The 21,487-nt window shown below is 42.0% G+C and overlaps 1 protein-coding gene across 1 annotated transcript in view; it reads right to left on the reverse strand.

Annotated features, from left to right (window-relative positions):
• SLC38A4 (solute carrier family 38 member 4) overlaps positions 1-21,202 on the reverse strand; it is a 38,479-nt gene extending 17,277 nt beyond the window's left edge. Inside the window, 11 exon segments of the mRNA XM_015409773.1 lie at positions 686-765; positions 1,246-1,521; positions 1,835-1,893; positions 2,010-2,092; positions 2,191-2,272; positions 7,918-8,010; positions 8,998-9,071; positions 12,524-12,639; positions 15,686-15,776; positions 17,527-17,764; positions 21,128-21,202. Of these exon segments, the coding sequence (XP_015265259.1) occupies positions 686-765; positions 1,246-1,521; positions 1,835-1,893; positions 2,010-2,092; positions 2,191-2,272; positions 7,918-8,010; positions 8,998-9,071; positions 12,524-12,639; positions 15,686-15,776; positions 17,527-17,645 (1,073 nt within the window). The 5' untranslated portion in view covers positions 17,646-17,764; positions 21,128-21,202.
• Positions 21,203-21,487: the final 285 nt, after the last annotated feature.

Genomic DNA, 21,487 nt, shown 5'->3' on the forward strand with positions numbered 1-21,487 from the left:
TTCCAAGTATGTATATTCCAAAGCCTTTTCTAGAGATTTTATTCCTGACCTACTCTGCTTGGTGTCTTTATTTCATTTGCATCAGTTTTATACTGGATGAATTGTTATGTACCCCCCCATCCACCCAACAGCTCTAGCTGTGTGGCAGCTAGAGATCTGGAACAGTGTGTGTCTCACAAAACTACAGATTTATTGTGGAAAGACCAACATAAATTGGTATAATTTAGTAGTGCAGTCCAATGATCCTGCATACCAATGTCTTACCCTTTCCTGAGCTTGTTGTATAGCTTTATTTTATTCACTTCATTAAAAAAAAAACAATTTTATTCACTACATTAAAAAACAATTCATTAAAAAAGCTGTGCTTGTTTCTGCAATCAGAATGTATGGATAGCTATATTTCATTTAGAAATAAGGCAGAGGGAGAAGGAACACAGTGATCCTGCACAGAAAGGCTATTCTTCCCAATTTGTTACAGACAGATCATATAACATTCTCATCATTGGAAAGGCAGTATCAGTGAATGAAAAAAATAATAATTTTTACATGCTTTGGTATTGTGGTAACGCAGGTAAAGAATAGAAAGCAGAAATATCCAAAGAGTATAAATATAAAAACAATATCAAAATGATCCTTGCTTAATTACAGAGGTTGGAAAGGGTAGATCTGTGAGCAGTAATCTTACTTTTTCAGTTCACTGTATATGGGTAGAACTTCAGGGTGGCATACAAATGCAAATGCTAGGATTGGTATTGTGTAGGCAGTCTAAAAACAAAACAAAATCAAGGGTTCCAGTTTAGCATAGTTTAGTATTTCTACTTCTTAATTTGGCCAGTGTGACTGGCTTCAGGCTGCAATAAAGGTATTCTTTCCTTTAATGCTATATAATGACCAGTATGATAGAATATTTTGTATAACTATATCCCAGAGCAGGACCCAGAGCAGGTAAAAACTTCCTGATAATGAAAGATATCTGACTAAGCTTTAGAATTATGGTGGTCCTTAAGACTAATTGTCTAGTGGTCAATTTGAGCAGGAAGTGTAACTAACTGACCATCCTTGCCATTACCACAATGGATGTTCAACAACCTTGAGCCCCATTGGATGGGAGGAAAGGCAGGGTGTAAATATTTCCACTTACTAATAGAAATATGTTAAATAAAATTCTAAGCTTCATTTGTGTTGGGGAACATACCGGCATCAAATAGGCCATTTTCTGCCAAGCAAGTGATCACAGAGGCTTACCCGTGAGTTAAACACAAAATACTTGACTTGGCACTTGTCATTGTCTTCATTGTGAGCTTCATACTGCACTCCACTTTGATGCTGATCTTTGGTTTCTTCAAAACTTGAATAATGTGAATGGGTGCTTTCCATCATAAAATTGACTCCTGAATTAGCAGAATCATTTGGTAACATCACTATATGTATCGGAACTGTCGTGTTATTGTAGGACCAATTGCCAAGATCATTGTTCAAGAAAGGGAGAGGACAAGGTATTTGAGATTTCTTGTAGATCACCTGAAATAAGATGATGAAGACCATCTTTAGTTTTCAGTTGGTAGTACCATTACCCTACTGTAGTTGCATCAGCATCATGATATATATAAGATTTGTGCTGGGAAATTTCATGCTTTGCTGCAATTGGCATTTTAGGTAACTTTTCTTAACATCAAAACAAACACAGAAAAGCCATATTAAAATGTCAGTCATATGGAAGACAATTGTGGATGAGCACTGCAAAAAGCTGGAGCTATTATCCACACTCATCAAACTCTGCATCACATGTAAAGGTTCAACATACACTAGTAATGCTTTTTGTACAATTACTTACCACACTCAAAAAGAATACCATGCAGGTGAGTGAAAATCCACTTGTATAACCAAGGTACCCTACAAAAACAATAAAGCGAATGCACAAAAAGTTAACCCACAAGCAAAATTATCTTGTTAATAAAAAGGCTTAATCGAAATAAGCAATATGCATTTTAAGAAGGACGGAGGTTTACCTAAATTTTTTAGAAGCGAAAGCGGTAGAATAACTGCAATGCTCACAAATATCACGAGGTAGTTGCCATTTAGATACCATTCCCTAGAAGGAAAAAACCCCAGAGATGCTCTATTAATCAGTTATGTTAAAATTATAAGCACAGGAATGATTTTGATTGAATTAAAAATGTGAACACATACCCAGAATTTTCTTGAAGCCCCAGAAATGATCTGATTACCTCCGGAAGTTCATACTTAATAATAAAGAGGTAGCTTGACATTGCTGTAATGAGAAATACATTTAACTAGTAAAGATTAAGAGAGTAGGGTCACATTGACTGACTGACAAAACACTGAAAATGACCTTTTCCCCATCAGGTCACAGCTGTCTTAATGGCAATCCCATGGGGTTTTCAAGGCAAGAAACATTCTGAAGTGGTTTGCCATTGCTTGGCTCAATGTCATGACCCTGGTATTCTTTGGTGGTTTCCCATCCATATACAATCCAGGGCCAGCCCTGTTTCACCTCTGAGTTCTGATGAGATCAGTCTAGCCTAGGCTATCTAGGGCAGGGCAGAGAATGACCATGCGAAATGTATAGTACAAGAAGCTCAAAAATGTATGAAGGGCCCAAATAGATTAGGAGATCTGTTATCAGGCGCGTTTTTGTGCCCTTAAAAATTCCCCAAGGCCATTTCCCTCCCTGTATCTGCATTGCCTTGTATCCTATCCACTTTAATCAGCAAACTCTGAAGCCTTCCTTTAGTGTAAAGAGCCTTTCTCCAATGTCAGAAGCTCTTATACTGGAAAAGTGATTTATGCTGAAGGAAGCCCCTTAGGCTGGAAAAGGACTTCAGACTTTGCTGAGTAAAATGGTAGGAAACAGACCAGTGTTTTTGGACCTGTTTTGCCCCCAGTGAGAGAAACCTTGGAGGTAACTGTATGAATTCTTTTTACCTGCTGGAGAAAATGGCATGCATGAAAGGATTAAGTCCCCTTCTGGGTACTATGGCATTGATCTGAATTGGACCCAGGGTTGCCAGGTTCCATTGTCGCTCTGGCAGGGAAATTTGGGGGGCATTCTGGTGGTGGGCGGGGATACCACAAGCCCCGCCCCCAAGCCCAACCACATTTCATTCACAAAAAACTGTTTAAAGGGTCTTTTTGAAAGCAGGGTGGCAGCTGCAGCACTGATTTCCCAGCGGTGATTTGCTGCTTGGGATTCAGGCACATGCATCACCACCCCTCTTGCTGCAGGCCCTGCTCACAGCCAGCCCCACACGCCGCTGCTCCATTCACAGCGAGCGGGGCGCCATCGCATATGCCTGAATCCCAAGTGGTGAATCACTACTGGGAAATCAGCCCTGTGCACCATGGCCCCCACCTGCATGTGAAGAAGAAGAGCAGCTTACAGACTCCTTTCCTTTCCCTTCCCCACAACAGACACCCTGTGAGGTAGGTGGGGCTTAGAGAGTTCTTTCCAGAACTGTCCTTGAGAGAACAGCTCTTATCAGAACTATGGCTTGCCCAAGGTCATCCAGTAGCTGTAAGTGGAGGAGTGGAGAATCAAACCCGGTTCTCCCAGATTAGAGTCCACGCACCTAACCACTACACCAAACTGGCAACAGCCCCTCTCCCTCCCTCCTGAAAGATTTAAAGGGCCCTCCAGCTGATTGGCAGGCCACGTGCTCCCTGCTGATCAGTTGAAGCTCTTAAAATCTTGCAGGAGGGGAGGGAGAGGGATGGCCCCGGGTGGTCACTGTTGGGAGTGGGGCTTGGGGGCAGGGCTTCCCCCCACCAGTTGGCTGGAAACCCCAACAGTGGGGAAATCCCCACCCAGACCTGGGGGCTGGCAACCCTATTTGGACCTTCCCCCACATTCATGATTGCTTATAACTTAAAAACAATAATTGAGAGATCCTTATCACACATCCCTTCACATCAGTTTCACTTTGACCCTTAGCATCATGAATGTAAATACCTTAAGACTCGTAAGCCCAACCCCATGAGAGGCTGCTTCAGCACAGCAGCTCATAAGCAGAAGCTGACTGGGCCTCTCCATGCGTTCTTTCGTACCAAACACTGTGCTGTGTTTTCCAGTATCAAAGCATCCGTGACTAGGTCTGAATTCAGCTTTTCGGAATGCCTTTGCCAGCTGGCTTTGCATTCCCTGATAAAATGGGGCCATTTATTACAGCATCTCTTGTTGTCACATTGATGTCACTAACACAGCACATCCTCATATAAGATAAGTTCCCTTTCTGTTTGCTACTTTTGATTTCCCCCCCCATTGTCTTGCTCATGCCTTCAGAATCCTGTGGGATTTAGCCTAAAAATATTGTCTAAAAGTTGCCACAAATAATTCTCAGCATCTTGCCAATTTAGGGTTGCCAAGTGAATCAGGGGGAACAGGCGCAATGTATCTGGTGTCACACTGACGCAGCGATGTCACCTCTGCTGTGAACCCAGATGTGGCATCACTGTGACAGAGTGATACTCTAGCATTCACCCTAAATTGTGCCCTGTTGTGGTAACACCATTTTTTGGCTTGCATCAGAAATGACACTGTGATGTTGGTGAGACACCAATCCCACCCCCCACTCCCATTTTGCTCCCACTATTCCTTGGAGCAGCAGCAGAGGACTGGGGATGCTGAGCAGGAGGTCTCCCTCCAAAGCTGAAGACCTGGTACCTTTATACCAATCTTGTAAGGTATCTTTATTTTTCAGATGAGAGGAGGGGGAACTGGGCACAGACAAATGCTCTGTTAGCAAGACATTTTAGCAAGGTGACAGAGAATAAATGAAACGAAATAGATAACAGCAATATAATTGCTCCATCCAAACTGGAGAGGTGGATGTAAGTAGCAGTAAGTGTCTTGCCACTGGAAGGATGGATGTGACCCATGCCACATTACTATGGCATTGGGTGCCTCTGATTGAAAAGCAGCTTAGCAGTTTAGGGGTTTCTTCTCAGCTGGTCTCCATGGGATGGCAGCTGCAATCTGATTCATGAAGCTGAAATGTTAGAAGCAGCTTGGGGAGCCACAAGCATGCAAAATATCACAAGTATAAAAATCTGGTAGCATCCACCCGGCGCTACACATCAACCCATGTTTCTAAATTATAAATCTTATTTTGGCTTTTATGCAGACTGTCTAGACAGCACACTGGAAGGTCCATGACGGGATCTTCCCAGTGTTTTGCAATCATCTAATGTCCTGATTTGGACTGGAGCCATGCCAAAATGTGAAAGCAGATTTAAATCCCCCATCCCTCAACAACAGCACAGTGTGTATCAGGTGGTCAGGGATGGAATTATTTGTCTCCTTCTGTAGCCCTTCCCTAACTACGTGGCTGTAATTTACTTTTCAAAAACAAATGTGGAGATCCAATTATAGATCCTCCTGCCCCACACCGAGTCTGACCTCTGTGAATCCCATCCTTTGTGTGTGGGAGTGGTAAACTATATTCTACCACAAAATTAGTTTTCAGTATCAGAAAGTTCATTCATTAGCATACAGGTACTATCCTAAGCAATAAAATTGCCATTCTCTTTCTATTCATATAGTTTTTGAGACCTGTTGTCATGCTGACAGAGTTGTTCTTCTTTTGATGTAAGGCAAATTATTCTCATTTTTAAAAGCAAGGTGCGGAGGAAGGATGCCTTAATAAAACCCACAACCCACATCCTCAGTGTCCTCAGTTTTAGTTCCTTCTGTTTAGCCTACCCCGGTGCTGTTCTTCCTGGTGCTATATTCATTATTCACATAATTTGGCAGCCATTGTGAGGCAAGCTTTTGCACGTCAGGAAAGTGCTTAGAAATCTTCAGTTCAAACTGTATACCAGTATCAGAAGCATCTTACTATTGCTTAATTGTACTTAAACAAAAGAACCAACTCTGTGCTCTCATGAGTATAAATTTTTAGTTCTTGCCAGGGCTCTTTTTGTAGAAAAAGCCCAGTAGGAACTCATTAGCATAATAGGCCACACACAACAGCAGAAACTCGTTAGCATATTAGGCCACACCCCTGACAGCACAGCTCATTAGCCCATTAGGCCGCACCCCCATGTTACCAAAAGTGTGGTCATCCAGCCACACCCACCTTTTGCTTCTTATTCTGTTTACCTTGTTTGTTGTCAAAACCCAGAGGGCTTTTTTTGTAGCAGGAACTCCTTTGCATGTTAGGCCACACACCCCTAATGTAGCCAGTCCTAATGAGTTTCTGCTGTTGGGTGTGGCCTATTATGCTAATGAGTTCCTGCTGGGCGTGGCCAACTCGGGAGCCAGACAGAACTCCATTCCTGTGCGTTCCTGCCCAAAAATAGCCCTGTTGTTACCCCAAAATAAGCCCCATTAAAACTTGAATGAATAGTCATTGCCCCTTTTGTTCTCATAGGGTTGTCAGTCTCCAGGTGGTGGCTGGGATTACAGCTGACCTCCAGGTGACAGACAGCAGTTCCCCTGTGGAAAATGGGTGCTGTGGAAGGTGGACCCTATGGCATTATACCCCATTGAAATCCCTTCCTTCCCCAAACCCTGCCCTCCTCAGGTTCCACCCCCCCAAATCTCCAGGTATTTCCCAACCTGGAGCTGGCAACCCTATGTCCTCATGATGTTTGTGAGAGGTAGATCAAGCAAAAGAACTGCTCCACTATGCTAAGTCTACCAAAGAGAGACCTCCACAGGAAGGGATATCAGCAGAATTATGTTGTGGATGGTACATGAAGGCAGTGATACACAGTGGACCATTCCTTTCAAAGATCAAACTCTCCTTGGCCAGAGAAACCTCTGCACTAGTCTCTCCTCTCCGTACTGTGGCAGAATAACATGGAAGCCTCTTCTTGTCTGGGGTGGAACTTATCCTATTGCTGTCCTATTAATGTCAGAAGGCAATTTTGAGGTATTTGTTCACTGTTCTAATTCCCTATTCTGGCACTTCACAAAGCAAAGAGGTCAATTAGGCTTGAGCACTTTTTTCCGAGGCAGAGGTTCTTCCCCTCTCTCCCAGCACTGCCTCTAGCCCAAAGAGAGGGAATCAAGAATTACTCTTCGTGATTTCCAGTACTGACTGTAGCCCTTTCACCCCACTGCTGTAATTCCAAGAATATGCATGACTCTTCTTGGGTTATAAGTTCCTTTGGATTATGTTATTGCCACAGATAGAAGGCATATTTTAAAGCAGTCAGGGAGGCACAATCCATTTATCTGGAAAGCTCCTTCAGCCAGCGTATGCATGGGGTTTGTGGCAAGTGAGAGTGTGGTTACACGCGCCAGATAAAATGGGGAAGGGGGGGAAGCGAGACTATTTCCTCCGGAGGAAATAGACCCGCAGTTGCACGATCACACCTCCCTTGGAAGCTACGGGCACAGCCCATCAGTGTGTGATCAGACACAACTGCGGGTGAGTTGTTTTTTGTGGGTGTGCTGTTTGTTTCCCATGCGCTTAAATGAGGAATCAATGAACTGCACTGCCGCACTGAGGGCTCCCTATGGAGTTTGTGATGATGCGCATACAGCGAAGGGGGAGGGATAAAACAACAGCTCAGAGTCGGGATGGCCTGATCAGACCATCCTGACAGCATGAGAGCGCGCTGGAGAGATCAGACAAGGGAAAATCCGTTCGTGGCCCATCACACAACCCGTTTACTACCGGATTTTCCCTGGTGTCTTTTAACTCCACTTCTGCGGCAGAACAGAACGGGTTGTCGATGGCTGTGGGGCGCTTCCCAGATGTTAATGTCTGATCGCGCCCTTTAAATCCGCCTGGCATTCACGCCTATTTCGGGTCTAATTGTGCATATGATCGCAGCTTGACACTGACAGGAAAGGATATGGGCAATTAAAGGGGACCTTCAAAGACGTAGGGAGCCAGGACTCCGGCACCCCATCCTTCAAGAATTGTTAAAAGGTTATTTCCCACTTACCTCCAATGTTTTGCATTGTAAGAGAAACAAAGGCACTAAGTTTTCCAGGCCATCCAAATGCCTTTTCACCTAATTTTTCATATATTAGTGAGCCTAGAAGCAACAGAAAATTAATACTTTTATTTAAAATGTTTTTGACGGGTTGAGCTTGTCATGACTTTTGAGGTAGTACATGCATGTGGCTACCTTACGGAATTAAAAGTGGATGCTCAGGCCATGATCTGGCATAAGAACTTTTAAATTCAATAGGAATGTTAAGCATGCACTTAAATTTCTCCCATTGAAATCAGTGGTAAGTAAAAATTATTTAACCTTGGGTGATGTGGGATTGTTTATTTTATTTGTTTATTTCAAACATTTTTATGCCGCCTTTCCACCTGATCAGGGTCCCCAAGGTGGAGACCATGAAAACATTAAAACATTTGAACAATTAAAAGCAACACTAAAATATGAAAATAATTCTAAAAACTGTTATTGGGGTATGCCAAACAAAACAAAAAAGTCTTCACCCACTGGCAGAAGAAACCGATAGAGGTAAGACAGATGAATCTCCCTTGGGATCTGAAGTTTTGGTGCCATGACTAAGAGAGCCCTTTCTCAGGTCATCACCTATCTAGTCTCAGATGGTAGGAGCAACTGAAGCAGAGCTTCCAAAGATGACCAGAACGAAGCAGGCAAGGGAATTACTTCATCCTGCTTAATAGTATGCTAGTTAGCCTGTCAATTTTGTCTTCCAGGTTGGGTTCTGCCAACCCAGAATGAACTAGGGATTATCAACTTCCCATTTTGGAGAAAGAGCAGGAATTGGATGTGATATTGTGCTATGTTTTGACATCACATCGGGGCAAAAACCAGCTCTAGAAACTCTATGGGAATACTACAGAGTTTCTAGAGTGTCAGCTGAGACACTGATGTCACACCTGGGTTTTAGGGAAGTACTGCCTGGTTTTTACCCAGATATGACATTGGCATATAGTGCAACATCACATCCATCCCTTGGCCTGTCCCCAAAGCTCCCAGGTGCCACATCCCTCGAATGAACCCCCAGTTAATAATAAGTACATTGCTTGCATATCATACCTCCTTCCTTAGCTGTCTTCAGTAACAGGTGAACTGAATACAGAGACATTATGGCCACACTAAACAGTAAGACTCTGCATGAAAAAAACAAAATACAGAAACAAAAATATATAAATAATAATAATAATAATAAACAAAAATATATAAACAATAAAGAAATTTGCTGCCCAGTCTTACATCTGTTGACACAAGCATGTACACAGTTCAACACAGGGGGTATCGTTTCAAATTTTAGTGGGGGATGAACTAGATTTACATCAGTGTTGAAGATCAGCCTTTGAATACAGCCCAAATTAAAACACATTTACCTAGAAGCAAGATCTCATAGAACTCAGTGGGATTTACTTCTATTGAAGGATCTGAACTACAAATTGTAAAAAAAAATCAAAAAATCAATGTATTTTAATTTCAAAAGATTTTTAAAATTCTGAAACATTGTTACAGAATATTGTGCACCATCTTTTGGGTTCCCTTGAGCTCTTCATCAAACTGAATGCTAAGTACAAAACAAGCAGGGGGAGGGGAACAAGAGTACTTAACATTCAGTCTGATGTAGAGTCCTAGGGAACCTGAAAGCTTGAGCTCAGTATTTTGGGATTTTTTGGTTGGTCTCAATCAGAAACTTTTTAGGAGATAAAACCATTTGTTGAAGTGGGATCATTTAAAAAAACTCTCTGGTTCTCTGAAAAATTTAGCTATGGTTTAAAACTCGTTCAGAGGCATCTGTTGTTGCCTGTCAAAACATATGCTGTATAGATAGTATGTCAGCTACATGTCATTAACTGTCCACAGTGCTAGCACATTTGGCTTGCTCAGATTTTAGAAGGATGACAAGTCTGTAGCTGCATTACTATTCATGACGTTTCAGATTTAGTTCCATATGGATAGAGAGCATTTGCCTTCCACAGTAGGGTGGTAGCACTCTAATTACACAGATATATAATTAGGAGAGCTATTTATTCCTTAGGTAAATTTTTCACACTTGGAATTACAGTGCTGCTGTTGGAAAATACATGGTGGAAAATAAAGAGATCTACCATTTTTATTTTTCCCGTTTTGTCTACAGAATATAAATTTACACCAGAGACACATGCAGCATAATTGACCATTAATAAATGTATCAGTCAGACTTGTATCATGACAAAATGAGTGTTGCTAAGTATTTTACAATATGTACCCTGCTTCCAGGTTAAAGTATGTTAGGGAGAGTTCATTCTTGACCCCAGCCAGTACATCTGTGTTGGATTAAGCTTTTATTTATTTATTTATTCGTTCATTCATTCACTTTTATCCATCTTTCCCCCAGTAGGAATCCAAGGCAGCTTTCAGAAATGATAAAAATATATGAAACAGCAAGAAAATTATATATAAACCCTGAGTCATTCATAAGCAGTATAAAGTGGTGCACATGCAACAGAAACCAACCATCTAATCAACTAGCTGCCTAAACTGACAGACATTAATCCCCCAGTGGAAAATGGAACAGCTCATTTCTTTCTCCTCCTACATTCTGAAACACAGTCAGCTGAGTGACATCATATTTTTAAGCACTGACTTAGCAGTGGGAACTACATGATCAGCACAGGCACAGCCTCATTTACACTTTCAAAGTCTCAACGTACCCATATTTACTTAAAAGGAAGATGACCTGGACTGTAAGATGACCCAATTAAAAATGCTGTACACACACACAATTATTAGTGGACATAACTGTGACTTGTATGTGAATGTAAGATGATCCTCCTCTTTTTTGATAGCATACCTGTGAAAAAACCTAGCCTGCAGATACAGGATAAAATACGTACAGATTGTTCTACTCATAAGTGAGGTCCTAGTCCATTCCTAATGCTGCCCATATCTCTATGAAAGAGAGGAGCAGTTGATAATATACACATGTGCAATGCATTTTTATATACTACTATACACAAAATATAAGTTTTTTTATTAAATAAAAATTATATATATAAATAATATCTCCTCTGTGTTTTGTAAACTTTGGGACTGGTGACCTTTATAGCAATCTTATAAGAATGTTTTCTCAAGATCTTAGGCCGCAGTCACACGGTCATTTTGATCGGGTTTCGCTGCTGTTTCCTCCCACTTTTAAAATCACTGACCAGTAGGGTTGCCAACCCCCCCGGTAGGGCGGAATTCCCCCCGCCCCGGAGGCCCATCACCCGACGCGGGGGAATCCGGGCCCGGGGGGAACTCCACCCCAGCGTGCGCGTCACCCAGATGGTGTGGCCCCGCCCAGCGTGTGACGTGCGGCTCCCGGACCGGCAAGACGATCCCCCGCCGGTAGGGAGTTTTGATTTGGCAACCCTACTGACCAGATGGGCTAATCTGCCTCCTGCACTGAAGCGGGCTCACTCCCACAATGCTCCTGGTTCTCTCCTGCATTTTCCTGCACCAGGAAAATCAAGTACTTTCCAAGTACTTTCCAGGTATTTGCGCTTTGAATGCACAATTATGCTGATCTGGACAGCCATCTCTTGCAATGATTGCGATTAGGCTCATCTGACTGTTCTTCATGCGATGAGGTTTCCCCCCCCCAGCTTCTACTTTTGAGCGCATGAGCACTCCCTCGCTGAAAAAATTCTACATTTAAACGTTCAAGCACACATCCAGAGCAGAGCTTGTGATTCTGCCCACCCCCAGGAGCCCCTGGTGCGGCATTAGATGGGAGGGAGCACCTGGTGCCAGGGAGCAGAAGACAGCATGGAAAGTTGCTGGGGGAGGAAGCCAGTGGGTGGGGAAGGAAGTGCTGGGCGGGCTGGCAGGCGAGCAGGCTGCAGAGCACGCCCCAGGAGGCCCTGAAGCTGCGGTGGCAGGAAGGAGGGAGCCCCCGGCGCTGGGGAGCGCGCCCAGCTTGCCAGCAGCATCAGAGGGCAGAACCCCTCTACCCCGGCCCAACTTTTATTTGCCCCATTTTGTGGGACATAGTAAGTTTTTCAAACCAGTCCTCAGCACACATAAAAGGGATGGGATGGAGCAGCAACCCTTCAAACAGGAGCCTCTCGGAAAAGAAACTGCTCTGGAAAGGCAACAGCCACGCACCCACACCCACGCATGTTTCTCCCACTTGGCCACCCTTCTCCATTTCCGCCAGCTGGGCGAGACAGGCACAGCAGCAGCAGCACTCACATCTTGGAAGATCGCCAGTCCCTGGTGGCGGGAGGGAGCCCCTGGTGCCAGGGAGTGCGCCCAGCTTGCCAGCAGTATCAGGCAGGTGGCAGCATGGAAACTTGCTGGGGGGGGGAGGTGGGAGAAGGGGGAAGGAAGTGCCGGGTGGGCTGGCAGGTGAGTGGGCGGTAGAGAGAGGGGCCAGCTGCACAATGCTTGCCATTCAGGGAGGGATGTGTGAACATCCCAACCCGAAAAAAAAATCCCGATTAAATTTGTATCGGGAAGAAATCACAATTGCCTTGCCGTGTGAACACAGCCTTACTCTACAATTAGAACATACCTGTGATGGTAGAACAGAATGCTAAATCAACCTTTTTTAATGCATATCCTGGGTACTTACATAAAAAGTACAATTCCAGTATTTGCCATGGCATAGGAAAGTCCTAAGATGCCACTGCCCATGATGGCATTACTCAAATTAAATGCAGACATTCCAAATGAAGTATCTCCTGGGTGCTGGTGGAAAACAAAAAGCAAAAAGTATCACTGGTTATGTCAGTGAAGGCAATGTTAAAGAAGTCTCCTTACCTCTACACTTTTGCAAGCTAAATCAAGGCAGTCTTCCAAGTGATACGACAAATTGCTAAATACTGTGATTTTAAACTGGCTTTTTCTGTATAGTACCATTTATTGACAACAATCACACATGAACTATGGACTAGACAAAATATTTCCCATGAAAGTGCTATGGTCTTATTTTTCATCCTAGTTCTACAAACACTTACTCCACAGACATCATCCTTGACACTGCACTCATTGATGTTTGCAGGACTAGCACCATAGAGCTGTAAACATATGGCTGAGCAAGCAGAAAGCATTTATGACAGAAGATCTTGCCTTGCCTTCTCCTTCATACAGCAGCCACCTGTGCCCCCCCAAACATCATTGGGTGGGGTCACGAGACCCTTCTGGACAAAAAGCTCCCAGCTACTAGAGGCTGCAGTGAGGAGGGGGAATCTGGTAAAATTACCCCCACCTCACTTGTGCCACTGGCAGAGGAAATGCAGCAAAGAAAGCTTTCCATTGATGCAACAACCAGGAGAACAATTTTGTCTGATTCCATCTCATCCCTATAGCCCCCATTGTCAGAATGGAACTTTCCTGCTTCTCTCCCCCCCCTCCCATTGTAGCCAACTGATCTCCACCAAATGCTGCTTCTGGGGGACAGGGGACCCTGAGGAATAACATGAGGGCAGGAAAGGGGAATCAGTGTAAATTGTAGATTTAGTCTGGCTCCAGCCCTTTATATTTGCAGGAACATCTAATGCTTGGAACTACAAGAGTACATTAAAAAAGATGTTCCCTAGAACAAGAATTTATATCTGGTAGTTTATGATGTAGCATATAAATAAGAAATTACTACCATAGTTCTGCTATTGTTATTTAACTGATCTGTGTTCTGCAAACAATGATAGCTCAACTGAAACTCTACTGGATCTCTAATACGTATGAAAAAGGATATTTTCATTTCATGCCAGGAACTGCTAAATTGAATGTGAATGCAAAATACCCCAGGTCACTGAAATATTTGAAGGGTATGTGAGAACTGTAAATTGCACAATGAACCATTCTATCAAAGATTATTAATTTCTGAAAGTTATTACACTTCAGTGGAAATTTGCATTGTTGCTCTAAGATTTGTCATCGTGTTAAAAAAGCATTCTTTTCTATAAAAAGAGCTAACATTTGTGTATCTGAGACCAGTTCTCTCTCCATTACTTAATTAAAAAATCCGTATTGGAATGTTGTTGTACACAATAAAAAGAGACATTTTAAATGAGAATTGCTGGGTAATTATATTCTCACTTCAAGGTGAAAACTTGTTAGTTTGGTATCTGAAAACTTAAAGCTTACATTTAAATTGTATATCACTCACAACAGAAGTACAGGCCTGTAAAATTTAGGCCAGTTCCCTGAAGACTTACCATTGCAAGTTCAAAAGTTATACATAATGGGATCATGCCCAAGGAATAACTGAGCTACCTGAAATTTCATTACAGGTAACTATGAGGGAAAGAAACAAAATAAAACTGTAGCTGTCAAAATGTTGCTGTCAAAAAGAATTCGTTTTTTCAAGAAATTAGGGACAAAGTTGTGTTATCAGAAAAAAATTCTCAGCTACGTTTTTTAAAAGAAGAAGAAGAGATTGAATTTGTACCCCACCCTTCACTTGGAGTCTCAGAGCAGCTTACAAACTCCTTTCCCTTCCCCTCCCCACATCAGACACCCTGTGAGGTGGGTGGGGCTGAGAGAACTCTGACACAAACTGCTCTTTCAGGAACAGCTGTGCCAGAGCTTGTGACTGACCCAAGGTCACATCAGCAGGTGCAAGTGGAGGAGTGGGGAATCAAACCCGGTTCTCCCAGATTAGAGTCCGCGCACTTAACCACTACACCAAACTGTCTAAGTAGAGGCACATTCATAGAGTTGGACTCCAAATACTTTCCTGAAGATCAGATGCTTCCCCCCCCCAAAGGGCCATTTGGAGAAGGAAGAGAGAAGGCAGGGGTTTGTGGAACCCCCAATTTCATCTCCCAAAGTGACCTTCCTGCAAGCTCCAATGTCACTGGCACCAATCCCTTCACACTCTTGTTTTGTATGTGGGGAAAGGAAGTCTGGAGGACCCTCACACCAAATGCTGCTCCAAGCGGTTGTGAGGGAAATTTTAAAAAAACAACTCACCAGCATCACAAGCATGATGATATCATTTTTTGGGAAAACCTGGTAGTGAGTGGCAGCAGTAGCTCTAGGAAGTGGTATCTCTAGGGAAGTGATGTTATCATGCTCGTGCCACAAAAAAAAAATCATGCTCATGCCACCGACCCCCAACATGTCCCCAACCCTCCCACCATTTTCTAGGTTTGGCCTGGCAACCCTAGACTGGTCCAAGGCATTTTGGTGCCACAGGTAGAAAAGTCATAGAAAACTTTCCCCCTACGTCTGCAACTTGTTGTTTGAAATTATATTAATAATCATTTGCTGACTCTTACTGTGCTACCGGGCTCATACTGCTCTTTGAAATGCTGTTCCTAGAGGTCAAGGAACTCACAGGAGTAGGTCATGATCTTGGATTATGAAAGATGGTAAAGATTGTTTCCTCCTTGCATGGTCAGAAGTATCTTCAGTTTGTAGAAGGTGCCTTTGGATCCAACCCATTAGTAACAGTGGGTTGTATTCTACCAAACTTCCACTGTTAAAAGCAGATATTTCCCCTCTTCCCCCAGCAACCTCCTAATACTCCTGACAAGATATTGGCGGGGGGGGGGGTCATAGACAAACAGCTACATGTGTTGGTGGACTAGGGTTATTCGGCAAGATCAGTCTTCCTCCTCCTCCTGTCAGTGGATCACTGGTAGGATACCCAATGACAGCAGTCCTTCTAAATTGCTAGCCTTTGTAATTTGTTTGAGGAAAAAATACATTCAAAGCAGTGATTTGTGACAGGCATCCCTGCTTTCAAATGCTTCTTTTCCTACAACTCACCCATTACTAATAAACTTACATATTCATCCTTATAGTCTTCCAATTTCTTTTTACCCAGAAATCCATTGGTAAGGAACTTCTGACTTTCTGATTCATCACCAACAAACTGACTGAAGACAAACAAACAAAACAATAAAATAAGAAATAAATCTCATTGCACTGTAAGTCATAACTGGGTTATGTTTTACATATTGAAGTCTTACTATTTCTATGCAGTACAATCAAAATTGTTGAAGAAGCCTTGCTTCTTCTATTGTAAATTAAAAATGAAACCCATTCACTACTATTTGAGTAAGAATTGCCTAGGATAGGTATGCTGAATTAGTGGTCCAGGAGAAGACTTCCAATCTGCAGTCTGTAATCTACCCTCTCTGTTTCCCTTAGCCCCTCTTCTCGACTCCTTTTTGAATTGCTGCTTAGTAGTGTGTATGTGTGTATAGAGGGGACAGACTGTTCAGTGAGGCATTGTGCAGTGTGTAAAGAGGCTAGCCTAGAACTTGCAGAAATTTCACATTAAAATGCAGAGTATACTGAACTTGAATGGACAAATTGTACATAATAGGATATCTTTGATATGGTGGGGATGGGGAAATCACCCTACTAATTGAATTTAAAAAGACACTTTGCTTAATTCAATAGAGACAAGTTTTACCAGCAGAATCCAAAACTTAAATCATGCCATTTATTTCTAAAGTGTGTTTTTATTAGAAGCTAGGGATGTACATTTGGATAGTAAATAATTAAGGTGGCAACTGAAAATTCTAAGTTTATGAATAAACTTATTCCAACTAAATCAAAAATGAAAAAAATTCGTACCCAGAAAGCTTCCGATTGGTCCACTATTCTAGTCCCTAGCTCTCTAGCTTAGTGTTCATAGAAGTTAGAAGGAATGAGGTGAGGAGAGACTGAACAACCAATAATGGAACTGACAAGAATGTGTTCCAGGCAAATCTTGCCATCAAAGGAGACTACACTGATAGGTCTCTCTTTCCAAAGTGTTTCCCCTAATCACATTACTGGTTCACTGGTGTGCATACAGGTTTCATTCTCTTTAATGTTATACTAGCTTTCCTCTGGACTCCAGGGTTTGTCAGTAATATGTGTGGGCCACAATAATTAACACACAAACATATATACATACAGATGCCTTAGTGTAAAGTTTTCTGTACTGGAGGATAAAATGACATGAGAGGAAAGAGTTAAAAAGCCCTGTCAGCTCACTTTAAACTGCTCTCCAAGCAGTGGCATGAAGTAAAGCAACATCAGTTAAAAGGATCATGGATTACATATTACACATTGTTCTGCCTTGGGGAAAAGAAGGAAAGACTTATACACCAGTGTCACAGAGCACTGGAGTTCACTGTGGGGTTGACTCTGCAAGCTGTTTCCTCACCCGGTCAGTCCCTGCATGCTTCATACAGAGTCTGCCCTACACTTCCAGAAAATGAAGTGCCCAGTTGCACTTTATTCGTAACAGTATTCGTGCCCACTCTGCATTGCTCCCTGCTTTCTTGGCTTCCATCTGCCTCTCTATGCAAGCAAGAAGTTATACAATAGAAATGCTTTCTCCTATAAATGTGAAACCAGACAGTTAGGATCCCTTAGGTGAGAATACAATCCCTTACTGTTTCCGCTCAACTGGATTGGGGGTGGATGGGGATTTATACAGCCAGAAATGTGTTTTCGTTGAAGCTGGTGGAAACCCAAACTAACTGCAATAACTAAAATCAGTATCTTTAAATCAATAACAAATTTAAAGAAAGCAAATGAACTGAAAACAAAAAACCATTGCAAAATGTGAAATCTGGGCTCCTGGTGCTATGCCTGCCAATTCTCTTGTGCAGTCAAAGCCTTCCGTACCTGCTAATAGTGGCCTTCTCTGGATCCCCCATCTCAGTGTAGTTGTCTTCAGTGCTTTCCCCACTGTTGCTCTCCTCGTCAAGCTCTATGTTGATTTTGTGCAGCTCCATGCGGTCCATTTGAGTTGTCAGCAATTTTCAGTATACACACTCCGAGGCGTCTTCAGTGTCAACAGAACTGTACCTTCTGCTTTAAGGGTTCTGCCACCACAATATGTTGACTCTCAGAACACTCTGTTCTATACACAGGACACAAAAGTCCTCATTAACATTCTCCTCAAATTAGATAAATTAGTGTTTACTTTTTGTAATAAGACAGGAACTTAGACAAGAAGACATTCTTTTCAAATAATTATAAAGAAGAAATATTTCTAATGCTCAATAATCAAGTGATTTACCTCAGCACAATTAATTAATATAGTGAGACTCAGGCTTACCCTCCTTTCCCCAAAATGGGACCAAGGAAGCTTATTTTTTTAAAAAACACAACCCTGTTAAAAACATACCAGATATCTAAAACTACAGCTTTAAATACTCAGCACTGTAGAAAGCATTCTCTAGAGAGCAATCTTAAGCAGGTCTACTCAGAACCCTTTGCAGGTCTATTTAGAGGTCTTTCTATAAACATCCTGTTTGCCTCAGGGCTTTTTTTGCAGAAAAAGCCCAGCAGGAACTCATTAGCATAACAGGCCACACCCAACAGCAGACACCTATTAGCATATTAGGCCACACCCTTGACATCTCAGCACATTAGCATATTAGGCCGCACCCCCATTTTTACCAGAAGTGTGGTCATCCAACCACACACCCCTTTTGCTTCTTATTCTGTTTACCTTTTTTTGTAGCAGGAACACCTTTGCATGTTAGGCCACACACCCCTAATGTAGCCCATTCTAACGAGTTTCTGCTGTTGGGTGTGGCCTATTATGCTAATGAGTTCCTGCTGGTGTGGCCAACTCAGGAGCCAGCTGGAACTCCGTTCCTGTGAGTTCCTGCCCAAAAATAGCCCTGGTTTGCCTCAACTAGCAAACTATGTTCAATTTCAAATGCAGTTCTAAATTTTTTACCTTGGTCAGATTCATATAATGGACTATTCAGGGGTAAGAAGTTGTTGATGGATCTTAAATATAACGTTGAACAAGGTCAGAGCTGAATGACCAAACTATGTTTCCCCAGTCATAACATCTGAATTTTAATCAAGATATTCTTATGTTGGAAGCATTAAAACCTTGACATTCAGATGTACTGGGCATATTTGTTAGAATATATGTCAATTTAAAATTGGCTCATTTCTGTTTTCTGTCTTACATTGACAAGATTCACAAATGGTGCTTTCCACATGAAAATATGTCATGTGTAGAAATGTCCAGTTTACACTAAATGTGTTTAGTGGTTTTCTTGTGATGTATATTTGAATGCCAAACAGTAATTGTATTGTGGTTGATAGTGACTGCAACTTAACACCTGTATTTGAGAAAAGTGTCTGTCTTTCAGACATATTTGATTGGCTGGATACTTTGGCAGCTCTCCCTGGGAGAAGAACATCCTGTGACAAAAAAGCTGCACCACGAAGTAAGAAGAAGAAGAAGAGTTGGATTTATACCCTGCCCTTCAGTCGGAGTCTCAGAGCGGCTTACAATCACCTTCCCTTCCTCTCCCCACAACAGACACCCTGTGAGGCAGGTGAGGCTGAGGGAGCTCCTCTTGAGAGAACAGCTCTGAGAGATCTGTGACTGACCCAAGGTCACCCAGCTGGCTGCATGTGGAAGAGTAGGGAATCAAACCCAGTTCTCCAGATTAGAGTCTGCCGCTCTTAAGCACTACAGCAAACTGGCTGTAGTACAACTGTGCAGACAAGTATAATATCTCTGCAGTCCCACTGAGGAGTGTGAAGGACATCAGTGAAATATTTAAAGACTCAGTGCTACATCAAGTCACCTGCTTTTCCTTGTTCCCTTCTTTCTTTTCTTCCACACTATTTCTGTCTATTCCAAAATGATTTTAAGAAAAAAGCCCTTCAAAAGTTCAGCTTCCTCCCTATAACAGCATCTGGATATCCTGTCCCTATAGCCTTAATCCTATCCGGACATCACCAACTCCAAGATAAACACTTTTCTCCTGTTGCTTGTAAGTGCTGCCTCTACCACTGCAGGGTCACTGTCCGGTTCAATCACTCTTTCTTTGATATAAAAATGGTTGTCTTCCCTGCAGAGGACACCTCCAACTACTTGCTGGCTCTTTCCACATCTCTTTCTTCCTCAGATAGTTACTATCTCCCTTTCAGCCAAGACTTCAAGAAGGACCATTTAGTCTGCTTTGAGATCCATCATCTTCCTAGCCTACCATTCTTCAAACACACAATGTGGAAACCACATAAGCCGTTCTAGAGATACTGCAATATGACTTTCCCCTCCTCTTCCCCGATCCACTTCTTCTCACTTTCCCAGTGTGCTTGGGGTTCTCACCTCCTTCCTTTTAGACTAGTACTGGTAGTCTGTGAGTATCCATTGTAAATAAATACAGTTGCCTTGACACAGTGATTGCTTCTGTGTAATGGAACTCAAATATGAACTCTTTGCCAGTACAAATCTACTCATTTTATTGAAAGAGGTACATGTCTAGACATTCTGTGTATATGTTAGCATTCATGTGAGGTTCTGCATTGTGGTAACTAATTAGTATTGCACCATTTAGTAGAACAACATATATGAACTGTAGGTTCATGCACCCACTACAATCTCTGCTTAACAGTACAGAAAGCTTAAAAAGGGCAAAGGGGTGGTAAACAATCACAAACATCTGATTCACTATCAAGCAATCACCCATTACCAATAGATGCATTTCTTACCATAAAGATCCAGCATTTATAAACTCCATACTCCCACAAATATATTACAGACCATTTACACTAGAATATATTCCCAGTTATATTGGGAGGGAAGTGACTTCACGTATATTGAATCCAAGTTACCGTTATGATCCAAATGTACATGTACATGCTAATTGTTTAATACCTGTTTTCTTCAACAGCTCAAGAACTATTTTTAAACTTATAATGAAAGTTACTGCCAAAAGTAACCTCTTTACACAGAAGAGGCAATTGAATCACAGTTACCAGCCAAAAGTCTACCAATCCTGGGTCTGCTAGTATAACACATTACCTTCAATAGATCAGAAAATTCAACACCATCAAACATCAAACACAACATGTATTTGAAATATTGACAATACTTGAAAATGAAAAGATTATATAAGAAACCTCAGAAAAATAAACAGTTGCAATTTCTTCTTTTGTGTTTAGCCCCTTTTCTTTTAATTTGATAAGAATTTTTGTATTGTTTCCTATGTAGAAGAGTAAAGTCCACTCAATGTGTCACAGTTCTGCTGGGTCTAAATATGCCATTCCAAACAAACACCCAGTCATACATTTATTTATAGCACTTAGTTACAGCCTGAGAGCAATAAAATGGATGTGTAGAAATCATAAAGGTATTTCCCAGTATTAGCACAACAGCTAGAAGTAGACCACAAAACCCATTATTTGTAATCTAAAACCAGAAGAGAAACAAAATAATGCCAAGCTGCTTAATATGGTTTCCTACCAGGGAAAGCCTTTCTTCATATTCCTTCCAGTGATCACTCCAGTCTTGTAAGTGACAGTGAACACCGAATCTGGCATTAGCTCAGGGAAAGTCAGGCTTGCATTCCAGGGGCCTGATTCCTGAGCTACAAGGAACTCCAGTCACAGCAACACAAAATCAAATTGCTTTTCTTTTGCTAGAGGCATAAAAACAGGCATTTTATCCTCTGGGAAGCAGAACGAAATTGACTAATGCCCAAATTATGCTTAAAATCTATATGTATGCTTAAATGACTGGGAAGTGTAACTGAATTTTAAATGATATGTGAAATCAAGTTTGAAAACTAGAAAAACACAGGTTTCAAAAACCAACATACAGTCT

Source organism: Gekko japonicus, unplaced genomic scaffold (genome assembly GCF_001447785.1).
Source record: "Gekko japonicus isolate JY-2015 unplaced genomic scaffold, Gekko_japonicus_V1.1 scaffold4, whole genome shotgun sequence".
Taxonomy (NCBI): Eukaryota; Metazoa; Chordata; class Lepidosauria; order Squamata; family Gekkonidae; genus Gekko; species Gekko japonicus.